The 22,893-nt window shown below is 47.6% G+C and overlaps 1 protein-coding gene across 2 annotated transcripts in view; it reads right to left on the bottom strand.

Moving 5' to 3' along the window:
- CTNNAL1 (catenin alpha like 1) overlaps positions 1 to 22,893 on the bottom strand; it is a 989,054-nt gene that overhangs the window by 272,986 nt on the left and 693,175 nt on the right. For both annotated transcript variants that reach the window (XM_069620628.1, XM_069620627.1), the window contains exon 10: positions 19,817 to 19,909. In XM_069620628.1, the coding sequence (XP_069476729.1) occupies positions 19,817 to 19,909 (93 nt within the window). The remainder of the gene's footprint in view (positions 1 to 19,816; positions 19,910 to 22,893) is intronic.

The following is a 22,893-nucleotide window of genomic DNA, read 5'->3' as shown; positions in this document are numbered from 1 at the left end:
CGCGAGGGGCAGGTGAGCTTTCTTTCCCAGGTGGTACGCAAGCGCCCTAGCACAGTTGGTGGAACCATGAATTGGGTTTCTCTTTGGGGTATCTTCCCCAATAAACACAGGCAAAATAAGGCCCACCCAAAATCTGTAAATGCCCACTCAGGAGCGCTCTATGGGTATTTACAGATATTAATGGCACTGCGGTGGGCCCAACTACATTATCTTCAGACCCCATTTGTTAGACAATCCTGGCTACGCCTCTGAGTTTAAGAGGCGAGGAGAAAAGCCAGGGAGAGTTAAATAGTCAAGGCGCAAGAAAACTCGGGGCACACAAATAAATCATATGTTTGGTTGCATGAACCAATTTTGGTACCTTTGTTATGTGAGTGCACAGTCACTGAGCTTGCATGAAAGATAATAGAAACAAGCACTGGCAATGCCAACAATGTTGGCTTTCGTGTAGATATGGGAAAGGTACTTGCCAGGCAATGCCATAATGATACTAACTGGCCTTTAACGGTAGAGGCTGGAAAATGGTGCACGTGCTAGCAGCGCCTGGTAAATGCATTTCTACCTATACATAGGCCGAAACTGTTGGCTTTGCCAATGCTTGTTTTTAACAGGACTTCAGTGAAGGACATGCATACTGCTTTTAAATCAGGTGGCTGAAGGAAGACCTGGTCAAAACATTTTTATTACACCAGTAGCGCATTGACAACACCAATTAAACCATTAACTTTTGGAAGGCTGTTTCCAAATAAAAAAACCTGGCAGACACTTGAGTGCAAAGTTTGCTTTTAAGGCTTGATAGAGCTAGCTCAGAGAGCTCCAAGGAGGGCGTGTTTGGGCGTGGAGTGGCAGGAAGTGGTTGAGAATGGCCATGGTCAGTTAATGGGTGGGTAAATAACCAAACAAAACTAACACGCATTGTGTCCCCCCTGCTATGCCATCTCTCCCCAGCTGCACTCCAATGCATTAAGACCAACCTATTGGAGCTTCCGGTGACCGGAAGTGCGGCTTTCTTCTCCACCACATGGCAGCCCCTAGTATCAGGATCAGCAAAGGCAGCTCAGGCACTCATAAGCTCCATCCTTCCAGACTGCAGGCAATGTGTGCATGACCTGCAATCATCATAGCCACAACTAAAGCCAAGGGAGGGGTGTGTGTGCATGCTGCCCAACTGGGAGCCTGGCAGGGCAACCAGCAACCACGCACACATTGTGTTAACGCCAGAGAGTCCTGCCTTTATTTTGCAGAATTTCTAATGGTCCTGAAGCAGGGAAACCAGCTGTCCTGCTGGGACGTTGCCATGCAGCCCTCCCGCACTGCCAAAAGGCTGCCCCGCCCTGTTCCAGCAGGGCAACAGCACTGCTTCGCTTTCTTCTGCCCTACTCTTCCGACCTCTGATTGCAACACCTGTGAGAAGTAGGCCGATTTAACGTAACCGAAAAACTCGCACCACTTCCCTCGCGCTCTTTCACGCCAGCCAATGATAAAGAACAAGCACTGACAAAGCCAAGAGTGTTGGCCTTTGTGTAGGATGGCCATTTGCCATGCACTGCCATGATGGTACTAGTTTCCATTAAGATGGTGATATGCGGCAAATGGTGTGAGTACAAGGCAATGTGATATCATTCCATGGGAAATGCCTATTTAATACCTATATACAAGACAAAACTCTTGCCTTTGCCAAAGCTTTTTTTCCATCAGGACTTCGGTGATCGGAACTGATGCAAGAAAACACATATTTCCTTATAAATAAAGTGGCTGCAGTCACACTTGGCTAAGATTTGTATTACACCAGGAGTAAATGTATAGCTGCAATTAAGCCATTAACTTGCAGAAGACTAATTAGAAATAACACTGGCAGGCCCTATACAGCATAAACCATGCTATCACTGCATGATCAAGCTAGCCATATAGATACCTGGAGGGTGTGTTTTGGGTGGGGATGGGCTGGTAAGGGTGAGAATGACTAAAGGAATTAGCATGGCCATGCAGGTCAATGAGTAGGTAAAAAGCCAAACACCCAAAAGCTATGTATACCTCCTCACATTTCTATCACATCCGTACTCTAATGCTTTTGGCTTTTAGTAGGTGCTGAAGCACCAACCAATAGCCAAAACCAAGAAGCATTACCGTTTCTGCTTAAGGACGCACACACCTTGAAACATCAAACTGCTCCAATCACAAAGCCAGAATACAATGGGCAAATCAGGGGGTCAAGCCAAAGCAGAAAGGGCCGTTTAGAACCATGCAACGCTACTCTGAGCAGCATGAACGATGGGCATTGTAATGGGCCCTGGCTAACGCCACAACTCAAAAGGAGGGATCCAATGAAAAAGATGACACTTAGCGCTGCAGACATTTCAAAATATTGAACACAGGTTGCCTCCAGCCCAACCAACGAGCCAAGTCAAGAACGCATCAGCAAAGATGAAAGGAGGCAAGGATGTGCCTTTCGCCGATCCTATGCAGGAGCTACCGGGCCTGAGTCACCCAGAGCATGGGCTTCCACGTGTGTGGGGGTGATCCTCAATTCTTCCACAGGATGGGCGATAGCCCGAGGAAACGACACCTTAACTGTTAACAAGACTGAGGGACACTGGTACTACTTGCTGGGCGGCAGTCCTACGGGAATGGTATTATCTATATTCAAATAGAGAGTGAAGAAAGTATTGAAAACTATTGATAACGAGCAGATGGGGTGGACCAGGCCACAAAGATCAATAGTAAGGAATCTGTGGCCTATATTGTTGGCAGACAGAAAAAACCTAAATATCTGAGGGCCTATCCTCGCGCAGCTATTTCTAGGACATATATGCTTATCAAATTGAACTGTATGCCGACTCTTGAAATTAGAGGTGCTCGCATTGGTATCCCCCACTACAGGAGGTTTTGTAGACTATGTGGGGAGACACTTTGGAAAGCATGAAACACCTGTTCGCAGATTGCACACGTTTGAATGTTATTAGGGAACCACGTTTTATTAAACATGTCGTCTCGGGAGGATAGCTCTGGGGCAACACACTCGCCTTGGAAGCAAGACGACACAGAGCAACACAGGTTCGATCCCCGAGAAACCTCTGGGTATTCTGCGCGTTATAAAGAACCTATCATATCATAGGCTTTATGGTTTTAGATCTTGTAATCAGCAACTGTGGAATTGTTTTATGAGGGGGGGAGGATCTTAGTATGTATTATGGTGTTTAATATTGTAATTATTTATTGGACATTTTGTATGAACCTGTTTTATGAAATGGGTTTGTTTTAGGAAATTAATGGTTATTAGTGAATTCACTGATCATGATTTTGGAATGTGTATAAAGTCATGATTTGACTATATGCACATCAAAATTAAAATAAAAAATAAATAAGTAAGTTACTGTTTATCAAAAGGAGAATGCAGCGACCACATCCTGACTCGACTACTGCAATGACATCTACACGCTGAGCTTCCCACAAAGACATTATAAAAACTCCAAAGAACTCAAAATCCGGCCGCACGGATAACATTTGCTCGAAAAGGGCCAGATCATACTGCATCGGCCTTGAAGTACTCGCGTTGGATGCTAAAAAGCGAAGTTATCCACTTGGAAACATTGCAACTAGGCCTCATGACCCTAGATGGAAGAACACTTGGCTACTTCTCCAACACCGGTTTCCATCTGCTCACCGGTATTGTGGCAAATACTACACACTGGATTAGCTTCCCGCCTAAACTAAGAGGTGGAACGCTCTTATCTTTCAAAAGAGGATTGAAGGCTCATCTCTTGTCCATTGTATGCCGGCTACGCTCTACGTATGCCGGCTACGCTCTACGTATGCCGGCTACGCTCTACACTTCCACACAGGGACAGTGATTTCTCATCCTACTGGTTCACTGCTTAAGACCAGCTCGGTAGGACGTCCTTTCATCGAAGGATGTTTTTTCGAGGGTTTTTTTACCGTGAATTCTTTGCCGAAAAAACGAATCAAATTTTTGGGGGGGTTAGAAAAATATATAAATTGGGTGTGGGTGTTCGGGAATATAGAAAAAAATAAAGGGGATAGGGGCTAGGGGAGTAACCCCCGCAAAAATAAAAAATAAAAAATCTGATGAGTTTTTTCATAAAGAAATCTGTGGTAAAACACCCTGCGAAAAAACATCCCGCAATTAAATGACATGGAACCGACCAGCTCACATCCGCCTCCATGGCGGCGGCCACATACCCGTGAAGTCAAGGCGCTTTGCATCGCATAACTAGGAAGTGACAGACGTCTCATGTCCCTTTCAGCCTTCAGGCTCTTGCCCTCTGGACTATGCCAGAAAACGGTCACATTCCTGGGCGCGTAAATGTTCCCTTTGTCTTGTAGCGTGACGGTGCGATTTTCCGCCTCAGAAAAATCCAGTCAGTTCTCCATGAAACTTAATCAAACTAACAATAGACAAACATAAGGACTCCCTCATAACTCACTCTTTTCATCCTGTGCTGAGTACTCAGCAACTGGTTTCCCGCCCCCAGAAATGTTGTTACAAAACCTGGTCTAATACGAACCCAACTTCAATTCTTCGTTGTCATATATGTGTATATATGGTTTGTTCCACCTGCAATAGGTTTATGTAATCCTGACCCATTACACACATTTGCGGCAGTGCAAATATGTACTAGTTTAGTTTCTGTACTTGAGAGAAATTGCACTGCGTCACTGCAAAGTTTTTTTTGTAATAAAGGCCTTCGTGCTGTACTCTCAGACACCTGCCACTTTATATTAGATCATGGAAACGATATTCCATTAATTGAAATGCAAGTGAAAAGTAAGTTTCTCTGGTGGATTTTAAGAGTTCTCAGACTGCGCTGTGAAATCCCCAGGCAGTAAAACAAGAGCGCAGGCAACGGGGGCTCGAATCAATGGATTCGCTGGCAGCCTGGCACACACTGTTCCCTGGAACACAAAACAAATCTTTATATGCTGGCATTAACAAACAATCGAGGTGGCAGGTCAGACTGCTCCACTTACATTTTATAGGCATTTACCAAGGCGGGAACGAGATTAAAAAAAGTGTTCCTTTGGTGAGGATGGCTCCAAGACCGAACTGCTGCTTGTTACAAAACTTAATTGAGACAGTAGAGACACCTGCATGGTGGCTTCGAGAAGATTGAAGTACTGACGGGAGGGGGCCAGTGCAAGTGAGTGCAATGCGATTGTCTTGTGACGGAAGGCATTCGAGTAATGCAAGAATGACTGTCATAAGAGGTTTGCTAGGCCTCGGAAATAGGCCTGAAGCAGTGCCGTCATATCTCGCCATCACATAAAATATGAAGCCGACACACAAGGAATGGGTACACGAGGAGGAACTAAAGATGATGGCCGATTACTTACTGGTAACATTCATTACTCCAAGTCCTCATCTTCGCCGTCCCAGTCCTATACCATATGAGGAAAAGGGGGTTAACCTGGATACCTCGCATTTGTTTTTTTTGGAAAAGACTAGATTTTCCGCGCAGTTTCCAGATTTGTTCAGGGCTTGGTGCAAAAAGATTTATTTTTATTTTATCTTATTTATTTGTTTTCTTGAGGTGAGTTCAGCCGACACGTGTTTCGACCCCTAGGTCCTTTTGAAGGCTGATACAAGTTTAAAAGTACGTACAGAGGGTGACATTTGGTGTTTTTGTGCAACATTGCAACCATACCATAAGTGAGATTTGTGCAAGGTGCATGGCGTTTCTCTCAGAAGGGGGAGGGCAAAATCTTCCTCCTGCTATGGCCAGCCTAATTAACTGTCAAAGGCTCTATGGATACTCCCTGCCCTTTTGTGTAAGCACTGCAGCATGGTGGCAGCAATTAACATAATTAGCATTATAATAGAGACTACTTCAAACAGGCCCACATGGGGCCTAGCTGCAGAGGTGAACAAAGGAGACAGGAACGCCCAACAACCTTTGATATGCACTGTGTCAACCTGAAGCCAGCTCCCACCCTTAGCATCAATGAACAGTGAAATGTCATGTTTCGGAATGCGTGTATTACAGTAGTTATTCCTGAAGGGAAACCCCATTAAGAAGGTAGGAGTATGTGATTTGATGGAGACAAAGTCTGGACCCACCACAGCTTCAAGGGAGACCTGCTGCTTTAATCAGAAACCACAGAGATCTCCATTAACTAGAGAGAGAGAACCTTTGATCCACGTGTGGTCTCAACGTCACTCAGCCTAGTAAGATCGTTGTTTTGTTCTCCCTTGTTCCCCTCCCCTGCCTCATCGCGCTCTGAAACACTTGTGTATGAGCACGGTACAAATACAATATCAATATCCATAACAGACAGGAAGATGGGTGGGACTTAGTATTACATGTTTTCACCCCTTTACCTTTTCTGTTGAAAAGCACTCTGGTTATGACCTCACACATACAGGAGATTGTTGGTGGGGACACAGGATTGGTTCATTGAGGTAGGCTTAGCCTACACCAATCACTGTGGCCCATTTGGCTTTTAAAAATGGCTGAGACCCTCTTTTGAGCAGATCAACTGAAGACTTTGCAAGGAGTAACAAGAAGAACTAATTTGGACCCTGGCTGAAGGTACAGTCTGCCTTACAGCTTCCGCCTGTGAAGGAAGGCCATGATTGCCAAATAGGGAAGCAAGATCCCTCCCCTAAACATCTCCCATGGATCAGAGGGAGATTCAGAATCCAGAGGACCCTCCAGCATATCCACAACCGGTACCCAGCCAGCATGCAGCATGCCCTACTATGTTCTGCAAGAAAGCTTCCTAGGTGGGAAGTGCTAGAGAGTCTCTGAACCAAACCCAGTGCCTGCAACACCCTCCTCTCAGCTTTGGGCCGTCCGCCTTAAAGGACGACACAAGCCCAGTGAAGAAGCTAGGAGGAGTGCATCAACAAGCATCAACCAGCGTCCACCTTAAAGGACATTTCCGAGCCATTCGAGCACCTAGAGCTGCAATCAACTGCACCACTGACTGTTGTCACGCTGCAATCACGCACGCCGTCCGAGACGCCTCGACCATCACTTCACACCCAATAACCACCACCGAGACAACAATGCCTGACCCGAGCCACCATGTAGGCCAGCCTGCAGCTGTTTGTCCAAACTCGCTTGCCGAACTGCCTGGCACCTGATAGCCGCAGTGGTCTACCTTCTTGAACTCTGTCGCAGGAGCTGCAAAACGCCCTGAAACCGACTCGATCCTGTCGAGCACCAAGAACTTCTACAAGCACAAGGCACATTGTGGTTCTCTCCCCCTGGTCCTTCTCAGAAGGCCCCTAGTGACATTTAACGACCCATTGCTCCCTTTGTGTTGAAACTCAGTATCCCTTAACTATTGCTATTAATTACTTTACTGACTACCCTCCTGTCAGTATCCAGAATGCATTCCCTTTCCTTCTTGAAACTGTCTGTCCTCTACATTCCTTTGCAGGGTGGGATGTATTATGTAGTGTGCTAGAACTGGCTGTTGTGATAATAATAAAGTAGATATTGTTATACAACCTTGACTGGGCAGTCCCTTTTATCATTGGGTAATAATTGTATTTTTGCTGTATTTCAACTAACCAACGATCCACGACCTTGTGCAGAGAAGCCTGCCGTTCCGTCCACGTTACCAAAATTGTACAAGGAGGTTTATAATTTGCCTGTGCTTCCAATCTGCTCGGATCCCTTCGGGTGTACTACAGGTGTGGGGCTGATTGATAGTTTAGAAACCGATATTTATCCCTGGACCACTGGTGCCCTGGAAGTTGATTCATCACAGGCTGAAGCGTCGGTATCCAATAATCACTGCTGATGGATAAAATCTGTCAGCAGGAAGAAAGAAACCCCAGACAGACCTCATTTACAAAGCCTAAAGAAAGAAACATTGTTTCTCCTTCCCCTAAGTAGCTCCACCCCTAACAGGATGTTTCTGACTGGCCTGATGTGGCCCATAACACCCTGGGATAGGACACACAAAAATCACAGCTTCTCCGTGTGCATTTTCTCAGTGAGACAACGAGAACTCTTTATTGGCTTCTACGTGGCTAATGGCTAGCATACTGGCAGAAAACAGTCAATATCTAGCAGCACAAATATTTGTTGAATCAACCATTCTTTGATGCACCTGTCATCACTCACTAGTGTACACAACACATTAACCAACCTCCTTGTGTCCTGCCTTCCATGGCAACCAAGAAGCCAATGTTACAGCGTTGTACACCACACAGACGATTTCTATGTTAGAGGCAATCACTGCACGTAAAACTTCAGGGGATAATATACAATTTTTCATTCCATTACTAGCCTGTTGAGACACTGGGAAAAGGCACAGTGGGCCTGCAAAATACCACCCTGCTTGCATGCCAATTCGCCACACGTCACTGGAGAGATATTTGCATTGGTACCCCTTATTTTCAGCAGTATGACACCTAAAAATTATATATATTTATTTATTGGGCATTTGTTAAGCGCCTGTACAACAAAATAGTGTTTCAAGGCGCCACAAGGCAAAGTGGGGAGGGAACAAGGGGAGGAAAAAAGAATGGCAAAAGACAGAAAATATACAATCGTGGTCCTACTAGGCCTTGTGACAAACGGACGTGCAAGTGCGGTGAAGAGAAGGGGAGCGGGGGTGGAGCAAGGTATGGGCAAGTGCTGGCAGGGGAGGGAAGTGCTGAGGTTGCCTGGGGAGGTATCGCTGGCTAAGTGCTATGGCAGTGGAATTCCACTGGTGGGATGAACATCCGCACAGTAGGAGACCCACAAGGGCAGTGCCGGGGGGCGTGGAGGGGTGTTGGTGTCGACTGGGCAAGGGCCTTGGTGTCTGTGAAATTCATGAATGTCCAGGCTGCCAGTCTCAGCGGCAGTGGGGTGATTAGCAGGGAAGGGAAAGAGGTAGAGAAAAGGAGATGTATGATACGTTTCCGGAACTTAAGGCGGTTCGGCTCAAGTCTGAGCGGGACAGGGAGGCTGTTCCAAAGAGAGCCACCATCCGAAGAGAGAGACCTGCCACCCACTCTCTGCTTGGAGAAGCGTTTGACAATCCTTGAGTTTGATTTAGAGGAGCAGAGGGCTCTAACAGGGAAGTATTTAGGGAGAGAAAGTTAGGGATAGCATGGTCCCAGGCCCCGGAAAGCCTTGTGGATGATGCAGAGGGTCTTGAATTTGACCCTTGCAGCCATCGGGAGCCAGTAGAGAGATTTTAGGGCTGGAGAGATAAGGATAAGTCTTACAGCCCTATTATGGTGTAGCTGAAGGGGACGTAGGGAGGAAAGGGGGAGACTCAGGAAGAGGGTGTTGCAATAGTCCAGCTTAGAGAGTGCCTGAGCTCTGGAAACGTTGAGCTTCTGGGGAAAGGTGAGGAAAGGACGAATGACTCTGAGAAGGTGAAGCTGGAAGTGGGCCTTCTTGGCAAGGTCCAAGATGTGAGGGGTGAAGCAGAGGGAGGAGTCAAAGATGACCACTAGGCTTTTGGCCTCAAGTGAAGGTAGAGGGCCCAAGGAGGGCAGCCAGAGGGTAGGTAGGAAACAGGGTGCAGGTGTCTCAATGAGAAGGCTCTCCATCTTACTGTTATTAAGAAAGATTTCGTTAGCCGTACACCATTCTGGATAGCGGTCAGACAATCTGGGATGAGAGAGGAGAGGAGGAAGAGGAGGAGGTAGAACAAAGTTTGAAGGAAAGCTGTGTGTCCTCAGTGTAACACTGGAAATGAGGAGAGGAGGCGGCAATCAGGTGAGCAAGAGGGGGGGGTAAATATTGAAGAGCCATGGCGATAGGATAGAGTCAGGGGACGCCACAAGTAGACAGTGAGGTGCTGGAGGAGAAAGGGACCAACTGCAAATGGAAGGGGCAGTAAGTGAGGAAAGCGGTCAGCCAGTTTAGTGCTCGATCCTCCATAGTATAAATATAAAATAATCATAGTTAATAATCCCACCACAACTTCTGTATCTTGATGTGGCTTTTAGACCAAACAGTATCTCTGGATGCCATCTTTTGAATAATATAAAATAAGTTCCTCACACTGTTTTGAGCAGATCGTCAAGGACCATCTGGTTGGAGTTGGCTGGAGAATTACTGTGTGAGGTGGAAGGTAAGCCTGTATATGATCAGCTGATAAGCACAGGGGCCTATAGGGTAACTTATTTGTAGTGGCTTTTCATGTTTGTACAGTACAGCCATCAGTCTCAACATGCGATGTGAGGGTAGTGGGGTGGCACCCATTCTGGCGACTCATCAGCCATTTTCAACAAAGGTGGAACAACCAGATTAGCATATTCAGTATACAATTCAATAGAAAGACCATCTGGCCCTAGCAAGCTAACTAACATGTTGAGCACTTGACTACCTCAACTGCGAACGGGCCTCATAGGAGTTCCAGCTGAGCCATGGTCAGCTCAACCAGTGACTACGCAGTTACGGTGACTGAGGTGCATTTCTTTTTACCGACACCCATCACTTCGCCCAAGCAGAGCAGGGGCGCAGGGGTGTCCCTCGCTCTCCTTGGGCACAGTAACGGGAGTCAGTGTACAAGAAAGTTAAAAAAACAAACAAACAAACAATCACCCTGTGGCGTCAGCTCCGACCCACATCTTTCTGATCACTGCGCCGCACCGTAATTGGCGTCAACATTTTAGTTGTTGCAGTTAAGGGTGGTGCAGGGATGATCACAGATTCGGTTGATCCACTCTACATATGGATTTATTTTCAAAATGGCCTTGGTGGACCTGCTCTGAGGTAAGCATCCGCAATAACGGGGAGATAGCTTGCTAATGCTATACCCTCCGTGGTAGCCAAGCCGAGGCTTGGACTAGCCTATAAAGCAACGGCCAGATTGGAGACCCCAATATTCTAGCCTGGGCTCGTTTGTTTGGGTCAAAGCAGCCTGTTTTATGCCAACGTGGGTCAGTTTGATGCATTACTTCACTGTGCAGCTAATAGTTTTGACCAGTGTTACTGACCAAATATTCTTTAAAATGAACAATTTGCAACACATTTGACTGAAAAACTACCCATGGGTACTACTCAAACAGTCACAAAAGAAGCAAATTGCCATTTGTGACTGTAGGACACTTTCATTGGTACCCAAGCCAATTTTATGCCCCAATACGTCCCTGGCCAAGCCCCTAAAGGTTCTACATCCCAATTATAGAATTACTGTCCCTCTACTCACACAATGCTAGCTGCCGCCTTAGTTGCCCAGCCGGCTCATATCGCCTAGCCACTCTGAAGTGACCCAGAAATGTCAACTCTGTGTCAACTCTGTGTCACCCTTTGCCTCAATGTATTCCAGTGCCATCCTGAACCTTCTCCAATTCTTTCAGAGCGGTTTACCTTCTATTCAATTCCTTGCTCCCACGCCATCCGATACAGTGATGGACCGCCATGCTCTCGCGAAGCACAAGCTCTCCTCTGAAGTCATTGGAGGATAACAATAGTGCTAATCAACTGTCCACTGGACAATTTATTTCTAAAAACAAGTGTAATCCCTTCCCACATAATGGTCAAGAACGCCAGATGAGTGAGTGAGTAAGTAAGTATAGTTCACATTCCCAGGACCTGGAACTACTGGGAGTATTTAATAAACCAATCTGTATTTTCGCTGAAGGGTGATCAAGTAAGTCAAGTCAATTCGGTCATAAACCTTACAAATGGGTTGAAACCAGGAACGCATTCAGCCTGGTGTGTGCATCTGGACTGGAGGACAATATGCATATTCTTAGTTGGTGGAAATATTGAATCCTCCTGATCGCTACTAAATAGTGAAGCTCCTTATGTTCCAGCATTTGAACGGCAGCTCTACGGAGTGTCTGCTGCACAGTATCGGTCTAAATTCAAATCACACACCCCTCTCTGCCCCGCCCTCCATAGAACCCGCCAATGAACTTCTCAGTGGGACCATACGTTGTAATCAGAATGAGTTTCAATACATTGATCAAATCGGCTACCAATAATGACCAGCCCGCACCATCAGCAGTGTTTATCTCCCGGCGCCTGCGTGCAATTGCAGGTTCGGTTACAGCCCCGTGTAGTTAGGGGGCAGCGCAGCTCCATTAAAGGTAGTGGTGCGGTGCTGCTTGTTCACCGCTAGGCGGCAGTGTGCACGGCAGCCAGTTATCCTCATTTAGTGCTCGTGCTGTTGTTTTTTGGCTCTCTTTCCTTTAGGGAGGTTACAGGACAGTAGGGAAGGGGTGTTTTTTTCAAGTTTAGATTATTTTAGTAGGGTTTTATAAAAAAAAAGTTTTATAAAATAAATAAATACAAATAATATTAGCAATATTTCTAGAATTAAATAGGTAAGCATAATTCTGGGGCATTGGTTCTGCTATTAATAATTAAACTATTTAGGCCAGTTTATTCTCCCCATCCACCCCCCCTCCCTCCTGTGTGTTTGTTTTTGGTTTTTATTTTCATTTTCTGTTCGGCGACTCAGTGCTAGAGGTTTCGGTCCTCGGTTAGGTACTGGCTAGGGGGTTTAGAGTAGCTAGTTTAGATTCAAGGGGCATATTTCTAGTGCGCACCCGGATTATTGTGCACGATGGTGGGCCAGGGAGTAGGCAAGAAAGGGCTGGTGGATGCTAGGGCACTGAGGGAGGCTCTTGAAATCATTAGCAGTGCAGCTAAGGCCCAATTGGAAGGGGAGGTAGAGGAAGTAACGGGAGAACAGGAGGTAGGTGGAGGAAGGCCGCAGCGTAAAGCCGCAGCGGATGGGGCTCTTGCGGCAGTGGTGGCTTGCACCCCCGCGGCGGGAAGAGGGGAGGTTTGGGAATCCAGGGGCAGGAAGATGAGGAGGGAGATAGATAGGAGGGCGTCCGGGGGAGAAATTATTTCGGGTGTGGAACCAGTGAGGGAGGGAGTGAATGATAGCCCTAGGGAAGCTAGGAGTGCTCAAAAAGAGGTGGGTGAAGGGAACCACGGTGGGGGCAGTGATGGGGCGCAGAAGGGGTTGACAGGGCAAAGGAGAGAAGGAGGAAAATGCCTGCGTAAGAGTGCAGGTGGGAGAAGGAGAGAGAGGTCCCTGTCAATTGAGGTTAGATTGGGGTGCGGAACGGCCCCCCCGGTTAGGAGGAGTGAGGGCGGAGGGCGCTGCGCAGCCCCCGCTGTTCAGGTGGAGGTAGAGGGTTTTAGTACGCCCTTCCTCGGTCAGCGCAAGGAGAGCCTAGAGGGTGCAGCACGGCCCCTAGCGATGAGGATTACAGGGTGGAGGACGGCACGCCTCACCCGAGAGACGAGGACCAGGCAGAGGTTACCGCGGCCCCACCGAGAAGACGTCAAAGGGTGGCAGGGCGGAGGCCCCGGGCTCAAGGGAAGAAGATCGACTCAACTCGGGCATGAGCTCGCATCCACAATGGTATTTAAGGGTTGATGAAGTTTGAATGGAGAATTATGTGGGGCAGTGGGAGGAAGAAGGTTATAGGGCGGTAAGGGGAAGGGGGGAGGAGAGAAGAAGTTTGAGGGAGAACTGGGATAGACAGGTTCAGGGCGGTCGGAGGGAAAGAGGACGGGGGAGCAATTGGCTGGGTGAGTCTGCTGACATGTTTTGTCCCCGCAGTAGGAGCCCTCTCAGGTAAGAGATGAGGAGCATCGGTGTGGACGTCAGACCGCAGACGGGCTGTGTTGAAAGAGGTGAGCGGGAAAGGGCCCGGTCTTCTGCATGGCAGAGAGGGGACACGGGACGGGAGACAAGGAATGAAGGGCCTGGTCTGTATAGGGTAAGGAAAGAAGTTGGTGTACAGGCCATTGGAGCCTTGGGGGATAAGGGCATTTGCTCAGTGGAGGTTCAAACGGAAAGTGTTCGAGCCATTGGTGCTCGAGGAGCAAGTTGCAAAAGAAAAGGAGGTGGAAGGGAAAGGGAAGGAGAAAAAACTGCCATACATGGGTATCACGAAACCTTTGGGGGCGCACTTGATGGCAGCGACCAGGGAGAAGATTCAGGCGGGGGAATTTGTAGATGTTTTTAAGCTGCTCCATAGGGAAGTGAGAGCAAAAGAAGGGTCTTAAGAGGAAGAGAGGGAGCTGGCTTTGCGCCCAAGGGTTTCGGTGACTATTGAGAATTGGACGTCGGCATTTATCATTTATGCCAGTGTATATTGTGAGAAATTTCCGGAGCGATGCGTGGCTCTGCTTAAATACATGGACGTGATTAGAAAGGCTTTCACGAGTTTTGGGGGTTTTGCCTGGGTACGCTATGATGAAGAATTCAGAGCAAGAATGGCAGAAGACAGTCAGACTGTCTGGGGAGAGATAGACATGGATCTTTGGTTGCAATGGATGGCTCCAACAAGGCCTGCCCTGACATTGCACACAGCAAGTGGGCTGCCGGTGCCTTACCGGCCCTTTCTTGGTCGCCCCGCCCATGAGGGGGTGGAGGGAGGAGGCAGAGGTCAGTCCTCAGCAGCATGCTGGGCGTTTAATAAGGACGGCTGCACAAGGAATTTATGTCGCTTCAGGCACGAGTGTAGCAAATGTGCAGGAAGACACCCTCTCACCCAGTGTTTCCAACAGGGAGACAGGGGGAGGAGGGAAGAGGATCTGGTAGAGGAGTTGTGGGGAAAAGCTTTTACTCCAATTAAAGTGGAGGTGCTACAGAAATGGTTGCAATTTTATCCAGACAGGGAAGGGGCTAAGATTTTGAGTGAGGGGTTTTCTCAGGGTTTCAGACTAGGGTACCAGGGCCCAAGGGTGCGCGGGTGGGCGCAAAACTTGAAGTCAGCCAAGGAAAATGTTGAGGTGGCAAGACAGAAATTGAGCAAGGAAATTGCGGCAGGAAGGATTGTAGGGCCATTTGAGGACCTGCCAGGTGATTTAGTTATATCCCCACTGGGGGTGGTGCCCAAGAAACCCCCGGTGGAGTTCAGATTGATACACCATTTGTCATGGCCAGAGGGCATGTCGGTCAATGATTTCATTGCCCCGGAAGAATGTGGGGTTGTATGTGTAAGTGTGGACGAGGCGGTTGAGTTGGTGAGGAAAGAAGGGCGAGGGGCCTTCATGGCCAAATGTGACATTAAGGCGGCTTTCAGGTTGTTGCCGGTGAACCCGGAGGGTTTTTGGCTGTTAGGTCTGCAATTTGAGGACCGCATATACATAAAGATTTGCCAATGGGGTGCGCGATTTCCTGCGCTTTGTTTGAACGGTTCAGTTCTTTCTTACAGTGGGTTTTCTCATTTAGTTCGGGTTGGGAGAGTGTTTTACATTACCTAGATGATTTTCTGTTCATTAGCGTGGCGGAAAAAGAGAGGGAGTGCAAGGAAATGCTAAAGTTGTTTCAGGAGTTGATGGGAGAGTTGGGGGTGCCTTTAGCGGAAGACAAAACAGAAGGACCGGCAGTGGTTCTGACATTTCTAGGAATTGAACTGGACTCAGTGGCCATGACCTCACGCTTGCCGCACGACAAGGTGAGCAAATTGGTAGGACTGCTGGAGTTAGCGGTAGGGGACAAGAAAATGATGCTGGTTGAAATGCAGAGATTGGTGAGGCATCTGAATTTTGCATGCAAAGTTGTGGCCCCAGGGCAGACTTTTTGTAGATCATGGTGAGGTCTATGGCGGGAGCGAAGTGCCCACATCATCGGATAAGAGTATCTGGTGCAGTGCGGGAGGATTGCAGAATTTGGCTGCGTTTTTTGGAGAGCTTTAACGGAGTGTCAATGTGGTTGCAGGGAGACCCGGTGACATGGGAGGTGCAGATATTTTCTGATGCAGCAGGAGCTGGAGGTTTCAGTGTTTTTTGGGAAGGAAAGTGGTGTGCGGAGAAGTGGCCATCACTGTGGTTGAAAGGAGGAAGGAGTATAGCATTTCTTGAATTTTCCCTTTGCTGGTGGTAATGGAGTTGTGGGGGAAGGATTTGCAGAATATGAAAGTGAATTTCAACATTGACAACAAATGCGTGGTTCATGTAGTGAACAGGCAGTCAGCAAGGGATCAGAGGGTTGCAAGGCTGATGAGAGAGTCTGTTCTGCGTTGCATGGAATTGGATGTGATGTTCAAGGCAACACACGTGCCGGGGAAGGATAATGGCATCGCTGATGCATTATCTCGTTTTTCAATGGCAGAGATTCTGTGGATTGGCTCCAGATGCGGATCAGGAGGGGCAGCAGATTCCGGAGGAGCTGTGGAAGATAGGAAGCTGAGAGCGCTTGCTTTGGTCACTGGCCTCGGCATCTAAGGAGTCATACAGGAGGGCTTGGGAGGATTTTATAGGGGGGAGAGCTCGGAGCTGGAAGGGTAGATGGGATGCGGAAGAGCGGAGGAGGGATGATGTCATGAACTTTCTCTTGAGGTGTATGGACAAGGGCTGGTCTAGGGCAACTACTGTGGGGAAGCTGGCCGGGATTGCTTTCTATGGGAAATGGTTTTGGGGTTTTCAGCCGAGCGGCGGAGAAATGGCGAGCAGGATGTTAGAAGGATGGGCAAGGGAGAGCAAGAGGGAGAAGGATAAGAGGAGACCGATATCGGCGGAATTGATAAAGAGGTTGGTTAAGGCGTTGGGGGGGTTGCTGGTCGGTATGGGAAGGGGAGCTGTTTATGACCTGTTTTACTTGGTTATTTTTTGGGGCTTTTCGGGTATCTGAGTTGGTGGGGGGAAAGGTGGAGTAGGGGGTTTGCAATGGGAGGATGTTCAGATTACAGAATCAGGTTTGGACATCAAGATAAGAAGGTCTAAGACGGATCAAAAAGGAAAGGGCTCTTGGGTTTTGCTGGGTCGAGGGAGCAATGATTTATGCCCGGTTCAGGCGGGAAGAGTGTGGAGGGAGCGTTGTGGGGAGAGGACAGGTTTAGTTTTTCAGCATGTGGATGGGGCGTCAGTTTCAGCGGCCCAAGTTCTGGGGGTGTTGAGAAAGGCTCTGGTAGGGGTAGGGGAAAAGGCAGAGGATTTTGGGACACATTCATTCAGGATGGGTGCAGCATCTGAAGGTAGTAGGTTGGGGTTTTCAGAGGATAAGGTGAAAAGTTTGGGGCGTTGGAGGTCTGGGAGATATAAGGGGTATGTCAGGGATTTTGGTGAAGGGCAATTGTGAAGGAAGGTGCATAGGATCTTGTTGAATGTTTCTGTCAGAATGTTTTCATTTGCAAGTGATTTTGTAATTTCTTTTTCAGATGCTGTGCGAAAGGAGGGGGAGTTGGCGCAAATATGGATTGTCGGCCACTCAATTGTTAAATGGGCTGGGAGAGAAGCAGAGAAAAGGGTTCTTGGCAGGCAATTGGGGTGTAGCTATAAGGATGTGGTGGTAAGATGGTATGGGTTAGGGGGTCTGCGTTGGGATCAGTGGCTTCCTATGTTGGCTGGGTTGAGGGAACGGTTTGGGTCTCCAGGGGCGGTGATTATTCATGCTGGGGAGAATGATCTGGTAAGGGATATGGGGGTGGCTCTTCTCAGGAAAATGAAAAGGGATCTAGTATGGGTTCGTGAAATGTGGCCTAAAGCAGCTGTAGTGTGGACTAAATTGTTGCCTCGAAGAGTTTGGAGGGGAGTGAGAAGTGAGGGAGCAATAGAGCGGGCTAGGAAAGGTATAAAGGAAATTGCCTATGAGGGATTCATGATCTTTAGAGAGGATGGTGTACACTTGCCGATGTATGGGAATAATCCTTATCTGGTGGACTTGGGTTCTTGGCTGGGAGATTGGTTAAGGACTTGGAGGTGAAGAAAACTGGTGTGGGGGTGGGGCAGAAAGAACACCTCGGGGGAGGGTTTTTCTGGTGCCGGGGGCATGGCCCCTTTAGATGGGGGGGAGGGAAGCACAATGGGGGAATGGCACGGGAAAGGAGGGGGTGGTGCTGTTTGCACAAATGGGCCACCCCAGGGGAACAGGTATTGAGCCTGGAGGGGCATGGCCCCGGGGAGAAAGATGGACGCCTGGAAAAGGGGTAAGGAGACGGTAGGGTGCAAGGGATAGTTAAGGAGGAAGTGGTTTTATTTAATTATTTAATTGTTGGGGGAAAATGAAAATGTTGAATTATTTAATTGGTTGTTTAAAATAGTTCTTTAGTTTGTAAGGCCATGGAGCCAGGTAAGCGTTTAATTGTAAGCTTTGGCATGTCACATTAAAGCGACCTTTTCCACTTTTAAATGAGTCTGGGTTTTTGTGCAGTAAGCCAAAAGGGGAGCCCCGGGGGAACGCAAAGCGTTTGCCCCCGGGGATTATTTTGGCGCTGCACACGGCCAGCGAGTGGCCGTGGGGGATAGAGCGTCATCAGGGGTATTTGAGGGGCCATGGAAGGTTCGGGAGTCAGGCGACGGTTGGACTTTGTGATTGTCCCGCCCTCCCCCCCCTTTCTTTTGTCAGATTTGTCATCGGGTTTTAGTAAGGGGGGTGTCCATTGTACTTGTGGTTCTTCGGGGGGGGTTTTCAGTCCATGTCAAAACTATTTTTACGGGGTGTTTTTTGGTGGTCTGTAAGGAGCCATTCTCTGTTAGTTTTGTGTGACAGGTCTGGGGCACTAGTGTAGTTGTATTGTAAAATTGCTGTTGCTGATGTGGCAGGTCAGACTGGCTGCAGGTCATAGGAAGGGGGAGATTGGTGTAGAGGGGAGTCTGATGAATCTGAAGTGGTTCTGTTTGCCGGGGGCATGGCCCCTTTAGATGGGGGGGAGGGAAGCACAATTGGGATATGGCACGGGAAAGGAGGGGGTGGTGCTGTTTGCACAAGCGGGCCACCCCGGGGGAACAGGTATTGAGCCTGGAGGGGCATGGCCCCGGGGAGAAAGCAGGACGCCTGGTAAAGGGGTAAGGAGATGGTAGGGTCCAAGGGATAGCTAAGGAGGAAGTGGTTTTATTTAATTATTTAATTGTTGGGGGAAAATGAAAATGTTTAATTATTTAATTGATTGTTTAAAATAGTTCTTTAGTTTGTAAGGCCATGGAGCCAGGTAAGCGTTTAATTGTAAGCTTTGGCCTGTCACATTAAAGCGACTTTTTCCACTTTTAAATGAGTCTGGGTTTTTGTGCAGTAAGCCAAAAAGAGCGATGTTACGGAAATCTATAGGGCACTTCTCTAGCCCACAAGGTCGCCCTCAACATTTTCAAAGGGTGTCCCCCACGCCGTCTGTGACCTTTCACCTGCCACCTCTCACACAATTTCCCCATCTTTGCCACTTACCCTGCCCCCATCGTCGTGACTTAGCTTGCTCTTGCCCACGCTGCTCCTAGGTCTAGCAGGGTTGTCCAACTTCAGGCCTCGAGGACTGGATCCATGTCAGATTTTTATGATACCCCTCATTAATATTGATGAGATCAATTTGCATGCAATGATTCTAAACGTGTGCAAATCTTTCCTTATGATTAATGAGGGATATCATGAAAACCCGTCAGGTTTCTGACCCTGGAGGCCGCCTGGGAGAAGTGTGATGCGCTTTTTTTTTATCTAGACCCATGCAGGACGCTCTTTTGTGTGGTAGGCTTCTCCTGGGCGGTCTCTGGATATAACTAACACACACACACACACACACACACACACACACGATCGTTGCCCTTCTCTTGGATCAATCGGAGGGTATGACAATGGCTGGCTAGCATAGTGTGATGATTGCCAGTCAAAAAGGAGAGGAACAGACCACAGTGGTAAATCGATTCAAACGAGAGCACACACACATCATATGACTGCTGATTTGGTCTGCCACTTATTTGCCCGGATGCCCTAGCTCGCTCCTCAATTGCGAATAAGTGAACCGTCATACACATTCCACACCCTGACTGGCTACGAGGGGTACCCTGACACACACACAAGTTGAACGTAGTGTTATAAATGGGTATATATACTATCATGTGTAAACGTTAGGTTCTAACGCCCCCTTAAACATTCCTTGTAATTAATATTTTCCTGGAAACAAAAGGACAGAGGAAAGCAATGCTGAAGAGCATACCTGTGGGCCCGTCACTTGAAAAGTGTCCTCCGCGTGAATGCAGGTTATTTCAAGTGGCTCCGTTCCAGAAACATGCCTCAATAACCGACAGGTCTGTGACAGAAAAACAAAAGCTGCGATTTACAAAGCCACCAAGCAGGCAATAAAAAAAAAGTAAAGAAATTAAATTCAAGCATTTACACATCCAACTTTAAACTATATATATATATATATATATATATATATATATATATATATACATATATATATACACACACACACACACACACACTGAAAAAACGTTGTTAAAGGGACGTTATGGTTAAGTTGCACTAATAAAAACCTATGAAATTCAATGAAAAAACTTTGTTAAAGGGATGTTGTGGTTACAAGTAAAACCGGAAAACCTCAGAAATTTGACAGTTATGGTAAAGCTAAGCAACCATAACTCACACCACCACCGTGCACTGCTAAGACTAACACCCAGGACATCAAAGATGACATCACAAATGTCATCCAAACCTTGAATGTTTGTGCAAAGTCTGAATGGATTTTGTCAAGTGGGGGTTAAGTTATAGGACTATTTTTTGTACATACATTTTTACACTTTCCCCCCAAAAAAACATGGACGATTTGCAGCAAATTCAGGCAGGGAGCATTGGCAAAGGACCCAAAAGCAATAGTGATATACCTTTGGTGACTGAGGTCATGGGCAGTGGCCAGATTATCCGGACAATCTGGCTACTGGCCATAACCACAAGGGACCGGCAATGGATTAAAGTGGGCATGGCCACCAGGGACCGGCTATGAGGTAAAGTCTTTCTAAATTAGATGGGTTTAAATGGGGAAAAGAAATTGTGCTTGTGGCTACAGTCCAGAGTGCTGAACATTTGAGAGAAGCATTAGCAAGGACCTCAAAGCATGGTTTTGAAAATCTGTCCTGTGTTTTATTTTTCTAAAGTGTCAAAATGAAAGTACAAAAAACTGTGATTATAACTTTGATGACTGGGCAATGGGCCTGGCCCTGAGCAACTCTGATTTGCTTATTGGGGGTGCGGCATGGCCGAAGCCCTAGGTTTAAATGGGAGCAAATATTGTGCTTGCGGCTACAGCCTGAAGTGCTGCACAGGATTACAACAAAACTGTGCGCGGACAGCAGCAAGGACCTGAAAGTATCTTCCTTCTCGAGCTCTTTGCTCATCCGCCTCCAACTCCCTCAGAGTCATCCGCTTCTCCAAGCAACGAGTTGGGGGTAGATCTCTCTCCGCAGCAGGGGCCTCCCTCTGGAACAGCCTTCCTGCCTCCCTGCAACTTGAGGAGAACCATCTCCGGTTCCGGAAGCACCTCAAAACCTTCCTCTTTGCCTCCGCTTTCTCTCCCCCTCACCCCTGTTAATATTACTGAAACTGCACTGAATCTGCAACGGGGCCACTCGCCTATCCCGGTCCGTTGGCCCAGCCACTCTCCTGTGCACTGCCTCCCTGGCAACCCCTGCACTGTGGGCCTGTCCGGGGTATCCCTACAGCCCCCCTTCCCAGCACTTGTCTGCACTTATCTTGCACTTGCCACCAGCTGGCCCTTATTATTTATCTTGTTCTACTAAACCTGTACTGCACTTCTCCTCTCCCTTTCCCCCTTGCACTTTTCCCTTCCCCTATACCCTGCACTTGCGCAATCTGAATGACACCTGGCCTATTAGGATCGTTGTCTGTCTCCCCTTGCCCCGCCGCCTCGTCACGCCTTGAAACACTTGGGTATAGGCCCGTTATACATGCCATATCATATCAAATCTGTGCTGTGTTTTACCATTTCCAAAAAGGTAATTACAAAAAATAGTGATCTAACTTTGCTGCCTCAGCAGTGGGCCTGGCCCTTGGGAAGGACAATGTCTAGTCTGATTTGACTATTCAGGAATGCGGCATGGCCGAAGCCCATGCCCCATGGATTGTGGAGACTGGCCATGGAGAAAAGAGGAAAAGACAGGGCAGAGGGTTGAAACAACCCTCACAGGCCAATAAGGAGAGTTGGAAGAGAACAGAGAAACTCTACAAGAAGGGCATCTGTGAAGCAAAGAAAGACTATTTTAATGACCAGAACAGGTTAGCCGCCAACTCTACCATCAAGTTATTTGATATACTAAAATCTGTTGAAAAACCAAAGGCCTTATCCCCACCTTTTATCCCAACCCAGAAGGCTTGTGAATAGGTTCAGGAAGCTTTTGATAACAAAATTAAGAAAGCAAGGGAGACAATAGAAGCAGCACAAATAGTATCTAATGCCCAGCTAGATCTGCCAGCTCCGGAACAACCACAGAGCCAGCAGGAAAGTTTACAATTCCACCCAATTACCACAGAGGACATGGTAAAAGTATTGTCTTCCATGAAGTCCACTTCATGTGTAGAAAACATCATTCCCCCAAAAATGATAGTCGAAAAATAAAGATATTTTTGCACCAATGATCGCTAAGATGGTAAATGCTTCTTTTAGAGATGGAACAATACCCAAAAGCATTAAAATTGGTATTATCCCGCCACTTGTGAAAAAACCAGGCCTGGCTCAAAAGGATCCGGGTAATGTGCGACCTATAATCAACTGCAACCTCTTACTTAAAAGTGATGGATCAGCGGCCACTGCACAATTGCAAAAACATGTTGAGGCTAACATACTGTACAGTCAACAGTCAGGTTTCCGTGCTGTGTGTTGCCGAGCAACACACAGCACGGAAACAGTGATGTTGGACTTGCAAACTCATATGCTAAGCATTTTAGGTAAAGGCAAGATGGGTTTATTCGTACTCCTGGATCTTAGTGCAGCCTTCGATCTCTTGGACCGCCAACAACTGCAATGGGCACTGAAGAAGGGGGCTAACTGCTCCAAAGAAGGCACCAGATGGCTGGCCTGGTTTCTAGCAGATAGACATTCCAATATTCACTGGGGAGAAAAATTGTCTAAAGAGGTACCCATCCTATGTGGCATCCGGCAGGGCGCAAGCCTGTTGCCACTCTTGTTCAACCTCTATCTTAGGTGTCTCTGCGTAGTGCGCGATAACATCAGAGCCTACTTTACGAACTATGCAGATGACACCCAGTTGGTGGTGG

The sequence above is a fragment of the Ambystoma mexicanum genome, chromosome 5q, assembly GCF_040938575.1.
Source record: "Ambystoma mexicanum isolate Mex_15411 chromosome 5q, UKY_AmexF1_1, whole genome shotgun sequence".
NCBI classification, from domain to species: domain Eukaryota; kingdom Metazoa; phylum Chordata; class Amphibia; order Caudata; family Ambystomatidae; genus Ambystoma; species Ambystoma mexicanum.
The sequence above is the reverse complement of the archived record's forward strand: the minus strand, read 5'-3'. Positions and strand labels throughout refer to the sequence as shown.